At 41.7% G+C, this 12,718-nt stretch overlaps 1 protein-coding gene across 1 annotated transcript; it reads right to left on the bottom strand.

Annotated features, from left to right (window-relative positions):
* Window positions 1-387: 387 nt before the first annotated feature.
* On the bottom strand, window positions 388-7,077 carry LOC133139014 (sushi domain-containing protein 3). Its single transcript, XM_061258249.1, has 5 exons — window positions 6,638-7,077; window positions 3,758-3,946; window positions 2,254-2,401; window positions 1,877-2,041; window positions 388-1,367 (listed from the first exon to the last, which is right to left on the bottom strand). Exons 1-5 carry the CDS (start codon window positions 6,720-6,722, stop codon window positions 1,100-1,102), a joined length of 855 nt encoding a protein of 284 aa, XP_061114233.1. The 5' UTR covers window positions 6,723-7,077; the 3' UTR covers window positions 388-1,099.
* Window positions 7,078-12,718: the final 5,641 nt, after the last annotated feature.

The following is a 12,718-nucleotide window of genomic DNA, read 5'->3' as shown; positions in this document are numbered from 1 at the left end:
TCATTATTTATTGTTATAAACACCTTTTCAGACTGTGTCTTGGTTCCCCTCCCAAATCCCGAACACACCTACCTTTTATACGTGTTAAGCTTATGGCATGTTCTAGGGTTTTTCTTTTGGGCTTACTATTTCAGCGCTTGGTTGCCATACCTAATTTGCTTTAATGCTTTGGTAGTTACATTATGTATCTCACTGGTCTGAGAATGTTATTAGCCAAGTCTGGCATTATTCCTAAATTATTCCTAAATGTACATAATATGTTCATCTTTGCACACACTCTTATCAAATTACACTGGATACGAGTGTGTGCTAAATTAATCTAACATAAAATAATCATACATAATATGATGCACACTGTTCTGCCAAAACATAATTGTGATCACAACGTTTAATATGATTATTTTATTCTGCAAACACAAAAGCACAGTATTCCAAGTACAAATAACTCAGAAATACAAAGTGTTAAAACTGTGGTGCTGGAAATAAACCAACTGCATAGATGTTCCTCAGTTGTCAGGCCTTTGTCACTTCTGGCATGTTTTCCATAGGAAAATTTGAGCCTAGGTTTTATGTATCAATCACTGTCATTTTATAGTTCAACAGTTCAACAGAAAAATAACATTGAAAAGAATCTCCAAACATCATTCACATAACAGCACTGACAATTTATCCACTTTTCACAGATTGTTGTAACTTCTAAGATTCTGCAAGCAAATTGTTATTTCGCAAAATCAGTTTAATTACACTGATTTGCATTTATATTCTCTTCCACACGCAAAAAAAAAAGGATGTCCCAGGCCTTTGAATGGTTCTATTCTTTGTATTCCATTAAGTTTCTTATATCCTGTTAAAAAACGTCATTATCATTGTGACTCTTCGAAAGGAACCAAAACAGACAGTAAATAATAAAAAAATATATTCCTCCTGGCGAAAGGCAGGTTTCCCATTAAAAGTGCAAAACACTCTCTGTAGATCCTGTGGGAGGGACCACGGTGTTCAGTCTGTTAAAGTTGAGTTTAAGGCACGAGTGCATTGCTCCGGTGCAGTGCTGCCTGGTCTCTGCTTGGGCACTGCCCGTTCACTGGCTGCTTTCTCTGCCTCAAACAGACATGCCGTGCCGAGCGTGCTCGTGAGTGCACCGCGGGTGTCTGCACTTCCGGTAAACGTTGCCCGTGTGAGGGCCGCTCACAGCCGCGATTCTGCTCCCTGGAGGGCCACAGCCGCGAGGCGGGGCCGGGCTCTGAACGGGCAGGACGACGGATGGGTCACGCCCCCCGTATGGGACAGTCAAAGGCGCAGGGCCACACACCAGCCCCGGGGCGGAGTGTGCAAGTCCGCCCATTGCAAACGGGTAATCATAGTGACACCTGTGGACAAACACTGGGGTAAATTCTGTTTCAAGGGCTTTCTGCTCGGTTAATCCATTTCAGATTATACCTCAGCGGAAAGCTCCTTATGCCATGATAACCACTGAATATGACTGGGGCACAAATAACCTTATATTACTTGCAACTGATTCAAATTCATATTTGATTATAGAGTATTTTAAAAGTACAACAGCAGGGATACTTTAATAAATATTCTCAAATGATTCTTAAGTATGAATTGAAGTGAAATTACTCACTGTAATTGAGTTTCTTATAGGTCAATTACAAACCTATTAATAAAATAATAAAAAATAACTTGTGTCCAGATATTATTTTTACTGGCAGACTACATGATTCTCTGTGCTGGTTCAATAACAGAGAATATAATATAATGGATCTGTACTGTAGTCAATGAGGAGAAAGAGAAGCTCTCAGAGAAGAATGTAAACTCTAGAGACATATAATAATGTTAATGCCAGGGGGAAAGGGGGGTGACAGCTGAAGCTCACCTGCAGAAGCCCATATTGTCACACCCAGCCAGGTTATGGGACTCTTCCCTTAGTGCCTTCGGCTTGCTTGCATTGTTGTTGTTGTTCCTGCCCTTGTAGCCATAATACAGTGCCTGCATCTCTGCCAGTTCCTCACGCTCCATCTGGTTCCATAGCTGTGTCTCCCTGGAGACACAGCAGAGCAGGACCACATGATTATAATACCCAATGAGTGAGTACAGTCAATATACTATGATACAGAAGTCAAGGCAGTAAAACCTTGAATAAAATACTGATATATGATGCTGTTATACTGCTATCATCCAATACGTTTATTGTGTATTGAATACAATAAGTGTCGACACAGTGTCGGAGCCCTGGTTCTCAGTTCCCCTCACCTGGCCCGAGCCCTCCTTTCCTGCTTCCTCACACACTTGAGCAGACAGCAGGTGAGGAAGGCCATGGACATCAGCAGGATTATGGCACAGCTGACGATGGAGGCGATCACAGCCACCCTGAATCCAAAGTCCTCATACTTAGACAGAGCTGAGAGCACAGACAAATATGGGTGTTATTCAGCTGCATGTGAATGCAAACAAAGTCAGGTTCAGCTCACAACTGTTCATAAGTCATTCAGAATTCAAGGGAACTATCTCTGATATGAGGCTGCCTGGTTAATGCACTTGGCTGCCATGGCTTCCTAGCTACTAGCTAACATAATCTATGATACTTTGCCACCAGGCTTGCACTTATTGTAACCTTCTGAGGGCTTTGTGAGGATTTAGACAATGCAACAATGGTGCTGCGGGAATGCTGGCAAACCCTATGTCTGCTGACTCAAAGCTGTGATTATGGTGATGCTTCCTCTTCCACAAGGCTAGCATACACAGAAAAAAGCCCTGGACTTTTGGCTGTTTACTGAGGACACCGTCACTTTGACGCAGATTAAAATGAGCCTGGGCTCTTCAGTCTGGCCACTGCCTTCTGCAATACCACCGCAAGCTGTACATTTGCAACAATGGTACTGTCTGGTACTGACACTTCCCCAAACTTCTCTGTGTTGTCGCACTGAAGAACCACACCTAATGCATAGAATCACCACATCCTCTTTCTGCTTTCATAATTGGTCCTCAGGAAACAACAAATGTGTGTGTCTGTATCTGTGTATATGTGACTGTCAACATGAGCCTACATGTGAGTGTGTTTTATTCCCGAACCATCTCCATATATTACATTACATTACATTACATTATTGGCATTTGGCAGACGCTCTTATCCAGAGCGAAATACAGTTGAATGGACTAAGCAGGAGACAATCCTCCCCTGGAGCAATGCAGGGTTAAGGGCCTTGCTCAAGGGCCCAACGGCTGTGCGGATTTTATTGTGGCTACATTAGAACCACCGACCTTGCGTGTCCCAGTCATTTACCTTAACCACTACGCTACAGGCCGCCCCCTACACTAGAGCAGGTGTCACCAACCCTATGGAAAGAACAATGATCAACCCAAATATGAAACAGAAAAATGAACTCAAATACGAAACAGAAAAAGAGAGGGAAGCCCCAGCATGAGGCAAACCTACAGCTTCTTCTCCTCTGGCAAACCTGTCAATATCTTAGTGCATCACGCTCTCTTCAGTGCTTACTCTGACAGTATCTCTGCATTACTGATGTACCTCTCCAGGTCATGTTCTCAGCATCTCTAAATAACTAATGGCACACCCCTACTCATTCTGGACCTCTGTGTAAAACAAATCATTCTAAGCTGTGTAGAAGCACACACTGTGATCGCAGATGTATGGCAAAGCTAGCATAATATGCAGAAAGGATCTGGTCCACCATGGACTATTTGACAACTGATAGATTGGTAGAATCAGTTTGTTCTCCTGCAGTACTGTACATACGTTTGCACCAGGGCGTGCCACTTGTCCACTGGGTGCTGTTGCTGTTCCAGATGCAGGACACCACGCCATCTCCAACCAGCCGGTGCTTGGATGGGCACTGAAAGGAGATCTCCGTGCCCACGTTTGTGCCATTACCTTTTATGAGCTTTAAAGTACCTAAGGCAGGTAGAGGCATTGGGGTGCACTGCCCTGTTAAAAAAAGAGAGGGGTTGTGAGTGGCTTCAGTTTCAATCACAGAGTAGGACAGTATCCTAAACACGTCACTCTTCTGACATGCATCTGAAAAGCATTTGCTGGCTCTGCACGAAATATGACACTGTCGAACCTCATCACGATAACTCCCTTTGCTATGTGTAGATCATGCTCAAATTGCCTTATATGCTGTGTGCAACCTGGCATCTGCTAAAATACGAAATATATTCAGACAAGAGTGTAGGAATGCAGTGACGCAGCATCTCTGCTGATATATTTTGTGCAATCAATAGCTGGCTACATCAAAGCAGGAGCTGAAATAAATCATTCATTAAGAGACTTGTTTACCAGAGGGAAGTTAGACTCCATCCAATGTTTAACAGTGAGTTACTTAGCCATACTCCAAGTATTAAGATTAATAAAGCCTTTATAATAATGTGTAAATTAACTCCAGTTTACAGCATTGCTACAGTAAGCAGCTATTTGTATAGATCTATATTTTATTCAGCATTACAATAGCTGCAAGTTCTATGTGCTACCACAAGAGGTCTCACAGGTTCTTAAATTTAAACAGCGACTACAACAATTAATTGTGTACTCTTCATTTAATCACACATTCATTTAATCACATTAAACAATGTCAAGATTACCCCAAGTGAATACTCACTGTTATTTACAACAGTGTGATATAGTTGGGAAAAAACACATGAATAAAGAGTCAATTTGTCACCTTTAAAAAACTATAGCCATCAGTTTCCTGGGCATTTGATATTAAGCCTGAGGTAACTTCAATACACTGTAGTTCAGTAAGCCAAACATGAGCCTGCAGAGATAATTATTCTCAGCATGTGAGATGGCAGCTACAATAGAAGAGGACACATTCATTAAAGCACAAACTTGCAATGACAGCCTCTCGGGTTTCAAAGGTAAGAAAAAGATTGTTGATATTCAAAGGCTGCCAAGCAAGCACAAAAAATGTGAAGGTGATGTCCTTTGAAACAACACATTGAAACCTAGCTACTCTGTGTATAAAAATACAAGTAGCTGTATTAATGTGTTTCACACAAGTATTGTTCTGCAAGCGATGATTCAATGTAATGGCATTTTTTTCTATATGAAGCCATCTTCATTTTTTCTTTAGTCTTTGTTAATTCTCTAAAGTTATTTAAGTATATTCTGAGTTGGTCTTTCAAATAGTAATGGGAATAAGGGAACATTGTTTTCCATGCACTGAAATTGTAATAGGCACTTTAAGAGTGGACAGTTGCAATATAATGGAATAGTTCAATAAATTCCAATATAGTGGAATAGTTAAAGAAATTTGGTACATAGGCTACTTGAAAGAGCAAATGATAAAATTGTGATATTGACACATTTGAAAATGGTATCATTTGGCTGACTAATTGTTCAGCATCCCTGCTTCCAGATTTCAGTTTTAGTATCAATAAAAATATATATTTGTGTGTTTGTTTGCTTAATATTGATCATATGATATCAGACAAGTATCAATAATATTGTCATTTTAATGGATAATGGCTACATTCTGCACATCGTAGCTACCAAGCTGTAACGTCAACCTCATAGTTTGCCTGTGGCAGTTTTCTGAGAATGCACCGAAACATCTTCTCCACAAAAATCAACAAGATTAAAATCAGCACGTCCCTTTTTCAAATCCATGACAATTACAATTGCGAGTTACAATTCAGAGAGAGTGGTTGACTTGTTCAATCAAGATGATGTTGGGAGAAAATATTATTTAGGACCCATTTCAGTTGTTCAACTGTGAACATTGTTTTACCATGCAATCCGACCCAAGATAAATTATATAGCCCATCAAACCTAACCAGCGTTCACAGTTAACTTGTTACAAGGACGTGTAATGGTAGATTCCTAAAGTATTCTGCGATATAGCCTACTCTAGCCCTTTCAGTAAACGAGCTAAACCAGAATACTGCTGTTGTCTGTACAGCTGATCTGGGAAATAATTATTATCTGGGCATTATAATAAGTAGAAATTATAATAATTGACGCATAACGTTTGAATTGAATAGATTGGCAATTAAAACATACAGTCATCTGTTACTTTATCTGCATGACCACTTAAAATAGCTAGCCGACAAACTATGATATATAGGGCCCTACAGCCTATAAATATGACACACATTATAACAGACCAAAGTCATGCAATGCTACAAAGCTGTAACCAAACCTGGTTATTTTGACTGATACAGGTTGATACTATTGAAGTTAAGGTCCGACAACGGATAAGTGCGACACAACTGCAGTCCTTCTACACTCATTCATAAGGAGTAGACCTAACCAGATTTTGCCCAACTTTTCAAACGTTTTATTTCGCGTTAGTTTAAGCTCAGCAATTGCATCATTTATGAAGGGAGTACATGCAAGCCCATACATTCACCACCCCACAAAAAATGAAGCGAGTGAACGCTTGCCACAATTCATAATTGGCGGAAGATTTGAAAGCCTTCACATGAACGGATTTATTTCCCCAGATTACGGCTCGCCGTTGAAGAAAACAATGTGTTATCACCAAACCATCCATAAAATAAAGTCGAAAGGAATTGTCGATTTACGCAGCAGTAGCTTTCAATTCATTCGAATATTTATTTGACATAATCAAGACAAGCATTATTTTTTATTAACTCGCTGTGCTGGCATTCCTCTTACCTGTTTGATTGCGGACATGGTTTTCGCTTTCATGAGATGTAATAGTCCTTGTAATGTCAAATGCTGTAGCGGTTACCGTTGACATATCGGATCTCAAACGGCCGTTGGCTCTTTTCTTCTCATGTGCACGAACCAGCACTCCAGCATACAGCGATCCAGGTGTTGAAGCTTTGATGTGTTAGACCGCTCTGGATTCACACTGCTTGGCTGAGACAGCTTAATAATCTTGCAAGCCTCTTTTGGTTCACAGTGGCCAACAGTGTATTACCGCCACAGTCGAAGAGTGCACACTGTCCCAGATGATCTTCCTCTATCTACAAGCTTTCATCTAACTGTTACCGTTACCTCGTACATTAGTCATGCAGACATTTCTCTGCTTCTTACCATCAACGTTTCCGTTTCACGCACAAGCTGCAAGATACTTCCTCTTCACGGTTTCGCGCTCTCGAGTTCGGCTACATTGTGTCGCGTCGCACCACTTTGCGCATTACTTTCTTCATTTCCTCTCAAGGCATGACCATTGCTTTTTACATTTTAGCCAGTCGGTGTAGTTGTACGTATGTGTTTACCTATCGCTATGCCATTATAGGCTAAACAATTTAGGCTAACAGTGTTAGCCTACATGTGAATGTGATATCTAACTTAATAGTGTATATTTCACACATTAATAGGACTATAGCTAAATACATATTCCTTGAAATGTTAAAACATGTACAGTTATTATTATTATTATTATTATTATTATTATTATTATTATTATTATTATTATTTATTTTATTTTTGTGCAAAGCAGGCATTACATCATTGTCTTAGAAACTAATATTAAATGTTTTTAAATAATATAATTTTGGCATTTGGTAGATGCCTCAACCCTGTGTTGGTTGTTTTCTCTTTCTTACTTGTTTTTGCTGGTTTGTTTTTTTAACATTGAGCTGTCATCTGAAATGGTGAGTTTTTAGACATTTGTGGACAACAGCCAGTGAAGCTGTCTTCCTGACTGATTGGGGAAGATAGTTCCACCATTAGGGAACTTGGGCAGAGAAGAGCCAGGGCTGCAAGCAGCAGCTGTTTTGGCACTCAAAGAGCCAGCTGGCAAAAGAAGGCTGAAGACTGAAGAGAGAGGTCTGGTTAGAGTGTATGCTGTAATTATTTCAGAAAATTGGAGTGGGCAGTACCAATTGCAGCATCATATGCCAGTGTGTGATTTGAACTGTATGAGAGCAGTCAGAAGTCAGAGAAGGGTGTTAAAAAGTGGCACAGTGCATGAATTTCAGCAGTTTGAAGACTGAGCAGGCAGAAGCATTCTGGACCAGTTGCAGTGGCCTATTGGAAGATGCCAGGAAGCTGGCCAGCAAGGGCTTACCATCATCCAGATGAGAGATCACAAGAGCTTGAATGAGTAGTGGTGCACTTTTACATTAAATTACATTAATTTAGTGGATGCATTATACAGAGTGACTTACAATATGGGAGGAATATAAATGCATTCACCTGATTAATATGAGCAATAGGGCATATACCATTGCCAGACCAGCAAGTAAAGATGTAACTTTAACACTGAAGTAATTGTGCAAGTTAGATCTGCTAATCAGGATCCAATGTTAAAATTCTAACTGCATGCCTACATATGGACTATATCCACAACAGAGAAGACAAGCATAAAATCAAAATGAGCAACGAAACCAAAAAAACACTGCAACCTGAATTTGTACAAAAGGTTGGAGTACTGTCGTGTCTAGGAAACGACAGAGTCCAAATCTTCAATTTGTCGAAAAACATCTTCGCGAGGGAAAAGACGACACCAGGCAGCAAGATCTTCAGGAAAATCTGACTTTATTAGCACACGTGCATAAAGCCGGATCAGCTCTCCAGAACTGAACCCCGACTGGCATTTGTACACCCATTTTATACACAGTTACTCCACCTACAACTCCTCCTCAAACCTCATTCTGGCAAATCACCCACACTTTTCTTATCGTAACTCCTCCCAACGCTCCTCCCACAACGTCATTGTGGCAAATTGCCAACGGTCCTTATGCTCTGCCAACTCTGTACAAAGTTCAGGGCATTCTGCCAACTACGTGTCCTCACTTCACCCCGCACCTGCTCTTGGCAAACTACCAGACCTCATAAAGTTCTGGATGCCCTCCCTCTAACACGTCATCCATACACATCACTCTGTATCTTTCGCTTTTATAAGACAAACTAAGCAGCAGTAATCATTGAAAATATACAGACAAACTAAACATTTCATTAATATTCACTTCTAATATACTTTTCTAATATACAGACATACTAAACATTTTATTAATTATTCTCTTCTAAGGGAATAAATGTACGTAGCATTCTTTGCTCTCATTTCAACAGTTTTCACTGTGGTTTCTTGCGTTTTCATAAGCTCAGCTATAATTAATGTTCTAGGTCAAATAGATACACTCCTGGCATAAAACATCGAGAGTCCCGGAGAAATCAGCTGTATAGTCATATCTTGCTCTGCCCGTGTCCTTGACAGTTTGGTCTACACAGTTCAAGACGGCCCCCCCCCTGCCAGCTGGCTGGGCTCACTGTGTAATCCTAGCACAATTTAGCAGTTAATCAGTTTGAAACTATACAGGGTACATATCATACTTTAATACAGATATATTGATAAACTTTTAGCACACATCGTCGAGAGTTTTGGAGGAACCAGCCTGCTCACTAAGGCGGAGTCTGATTTTGACTTGTGATTGGTTATCATGCTTTTAGGAGAGAGATCTTTCGTTCTGTGAATTTTCCCCTACATTCCCCCCTTTCGGGGTCAAAACCTATGGCCCCGAATATCTCCCTTGGCCAATGCACCATACTAAGTTGGGTTCCTGCACATCCCCTGCTGCTATAGCAGCATCCAATTGCCTCAGACTCCTCAATATAACAGTGTTTCCATGGTTCCTCCAACACTCTCTGCACAAGTGCATCCCGCGTAATTTGACTGGCCATAGCCGTATCACAGCTGTATGTATTATCCTAAGTGACTCAACTATTAAAATTATCACACACTTCTTTTAATTTTGCTAACATGTTGATTCGTAGCACGAGGAATTGCCATAGTCCATGTAACAGGTGGGCTCCTGGATCCAACCAGTGGATGTGGTCTGCACGTCCCTCCACTGGTGAGCTGGCTTGATCTTCCAACCAGTGGATGTGGTCTGCACGTCCTTCCACTGGTGAGCCGGCTTGCAATTCTCGTACTGGGTCCGCTGGGGCACTGTTGGTGCTTCTGGCACTCCCAGCTGTAAGCTGGAATAAAGCGACCCTAAAAAAACCAAAACCAAAATAACAACATACAACCCAGAAAAAACACTAGGCATGGAAATAAAGAACCATGAGACGCAGCTCAGGAAAAAACACAAACCAAAATACAAATACCGGGGACAACGTCCCTCACCCACAAGCTCACACGAGCAAGAAAATAAAAAGAGACAAAGAACCTTTAGGAAGGCGTCTGGCTCTATGTGTTACTACTCTGTCTAAGTTCACCAAGTTTACTTTTATTTTTACTTTGATTATCTACTCCAATTAGAATCAGATAAATACCAGCTATCATAAATACTACCCCTACCAGCATCATCAAAATTGCGCTGATTCTGCTGCCCTTTCCCCTGATTGGCTTGCCCACCATTCCCTGGCCCTCCCTTCATTTGGTTCCCACCCATTTGTAGTTCCCCCCCTTGTATATTACCTTGCATGGCCACTGGGTGAGGGATGCCGGAGAAGTTGTAGACCACCGCTGGTGGGGCGCCATTGGGCTGCTCCATGGTTCAGGTTTGGGGGGTGCTTTTGTTCTTTGGCTTCCAGCTCCTTCAGCTGCACAGTAGTTTTCTTTGAATGTCTTTAGCTTGATCTTCCAGCTTTTTTCCTCTTCTCGCTGTCTCTACAGCGTGCGCCACATGATCCACAAACTCCCTGTGTGTCATGGTGTTCAGTCCCACCACCTCATCGAGGCGGCACCCCACTCCTGGTGACATCCCCTCCCGTATGGCTTTACGGCATTATGGGATCTGTTTGTGCGTCCCTTTCGGTTATCAGCCTCCACCTGCGCAGCACGTACATTGTCAAATGGCCCACTGTCCACTGCTGTAGGTTTGCATCTGGGCTCTGACAACGCCAGCCTGCTCGAATATGTCCAGCATTGTTTCCATCCCCACAACCTACCCCAGGAGAGCCTTCAGGCCCCCGACAGCCAAGATTCGGCCGCTCATCTCCTTCTCCAGCACCCTGAACCAGTGGCTCACTCCACTCTGTAACTCAGGGAGATTTGTTATTACATGTTGCATGCCCTGAGTGGACCAGGGAATGTATCGAGGTACAGCAGCCCTAATTAATAATGGCCCTACTATTTTGGGGAGTTCCTCCTTATCGCGAAACCGTATGGGTTTCTGTGTTGTTCTTGTTTTATTTAAAAAAATTATAGTTCTGTATCACCCAGCTAAGTCCCTCTGCACCTGTTTTGACCCCCCTTCTCCACACTCCTCCTTCCCAAGGCCACACGCACGTCATACGGAGGCGGAGTCGCTGCTTCGCTTCAGTTTCTACCCGCCGCCATTACGCTCTCCTTCTCCTCCCCATATTTTTCTTATCAAACGGCCATTTTGCCATCATTTTCTTAGTTCTTTTTTTGTTTCCACTTATCGGCGATAGTTCTATCTCCTGTATACATTTAAGATACACCCCCGCTATTATCTCAATCGCCGTTTTCTTTCCCTTTTTCATTTTCATATACTGCCCATAATACTTTTATATTATTATCTATTTATTTATATTTTTTCCGCCTATTATTATCTATATTATTATGTCTTTAACCTTTATTTTCCCTATTATTATCTATATTATTATATATTTTATCTTTATTTTTCCGCCAGAGCCTGTATTTTCTCCCGTTAATACTTTTATTCACTCTTTGCGTTTCTTATCTTACACATACATAAATAACGATTTTTACCTCCGTTGTCTCAATACAACGTTATATCCGCATACGCACAAGCATTCTAAGCCTCAGCACAGCGTTATTTTTACCTTTGTTGCCTCAATACAACATTATATTTGCACAAGCCTTCGAAGCATCAGCACAGCGTAACAGTATTTTCTCTTACATCACAGCAATTTTTCTCTTACATCACACCTTGAGGTAACTACCTAGATATAGCTTGCAGGATCCCCTTTTTGGGTTTCTTTCCTTCCAAGTCTCTGGCACCTCTTATCACATAACTTAAAATCGTTAGCAGCAACAATATAACTTCAGTCCGCAGTATCAATATACTTTTTAGACTTAATACAAGTTCTGCTAAAAAAACATTTTCCAACACAATTAATAAATTCCCACACCGTTTACTCACAGTTCGCCGCGCGCACATTTCCTGAAAAGTTTGCTACGTTTTTCCCCTTAATTTAGTTGCAGGGTTAGTTATACGAGAGAATGTTGCCTCCGGCGTCCGGGAGAGGAGATCAGAGTCCTTGAATACTTTCATTCCCTGATAAGCTGCAGCTGCAGCCTATCAAAAAGTACTCTCCGCCCTGGTCTCCAGTCGCCGGGAGCTTCTCTTTCTCTTTCGTATCCCGGACGAGCCCCCAAATGTCGTGTCTAGGAAACGACAGAGTCCAAATCTTCAATTTGTCGAAAAACATCTTCGCGAGGGAAAAGACGACACCAGGCAGCAAGATCTTCAGGAAAATCTGACTTTATTAGCACACGTGCATAAAGCCGGATCAGCTCTCCAGAACTGAACCCCGACTGGCATTTGTACACCCATTTTATACACAGTTACTCCACCTACAACTCCTCCTCAAACCTCATTCTGGCAAATCACCCACACTTTTCTTATCGTAACTCCTCCCAACGCTCCTCCCACAACGTCATTGTGGCAAATTGCCAACGGTCCTTATGCTCTGCCAACTCTGTACAAAGTTCAGGGCATTCTGCCAACTACGTGTCCTCACTTCACCCCGCACCTGCTCTTGGCAAACTACCAGACCTCATAAAGTTCTGGATGCCCTCCCTCTAACACGTCATCCATACACATCACTCTGTATCTTTCGCTTTTATAA

Source organism: Conger conger, chromosome 10 (genome assembly GCF_963514075.1).
Source record: "Conger conger chromosome 10, fConCon1.1, whole genome shotgun sequence".
NCBI lineage: Eukaryota > Metazoa > Chordata > Actinopteri > Anguilliformes > Congridae > Conger > Conger conger.
Note: the sequence above shows the minus strand (reverse complement) of the source record. Positions and strands in the feature narration are given on the sequence as shown.

Bases quoted from the DNA above. Each gene is read 5' to 3' on its own strand.
- LOC133139014 (XM_061258249.1), bottom strand. From the start codon at position 6,722: ATGTCAACGGTAACCGCTACAGCATTTGACATTACAAGGACTATTACA. The intron at 3,947-6,637 runs GTAAGAGGAATG...TTTTTTTAACAG, and splicing joins CCATGTCCGCAATCAAACAG to GGCAGTGCACCCCAATGCCT. The intron at 2,042-2,253 runs GTGAGGGGAACT...CTGTGTCTCCAG, and splicing joins GAAAGGAGGGCTCGGGCCAG to GGAGACACAGCTATGGAACC.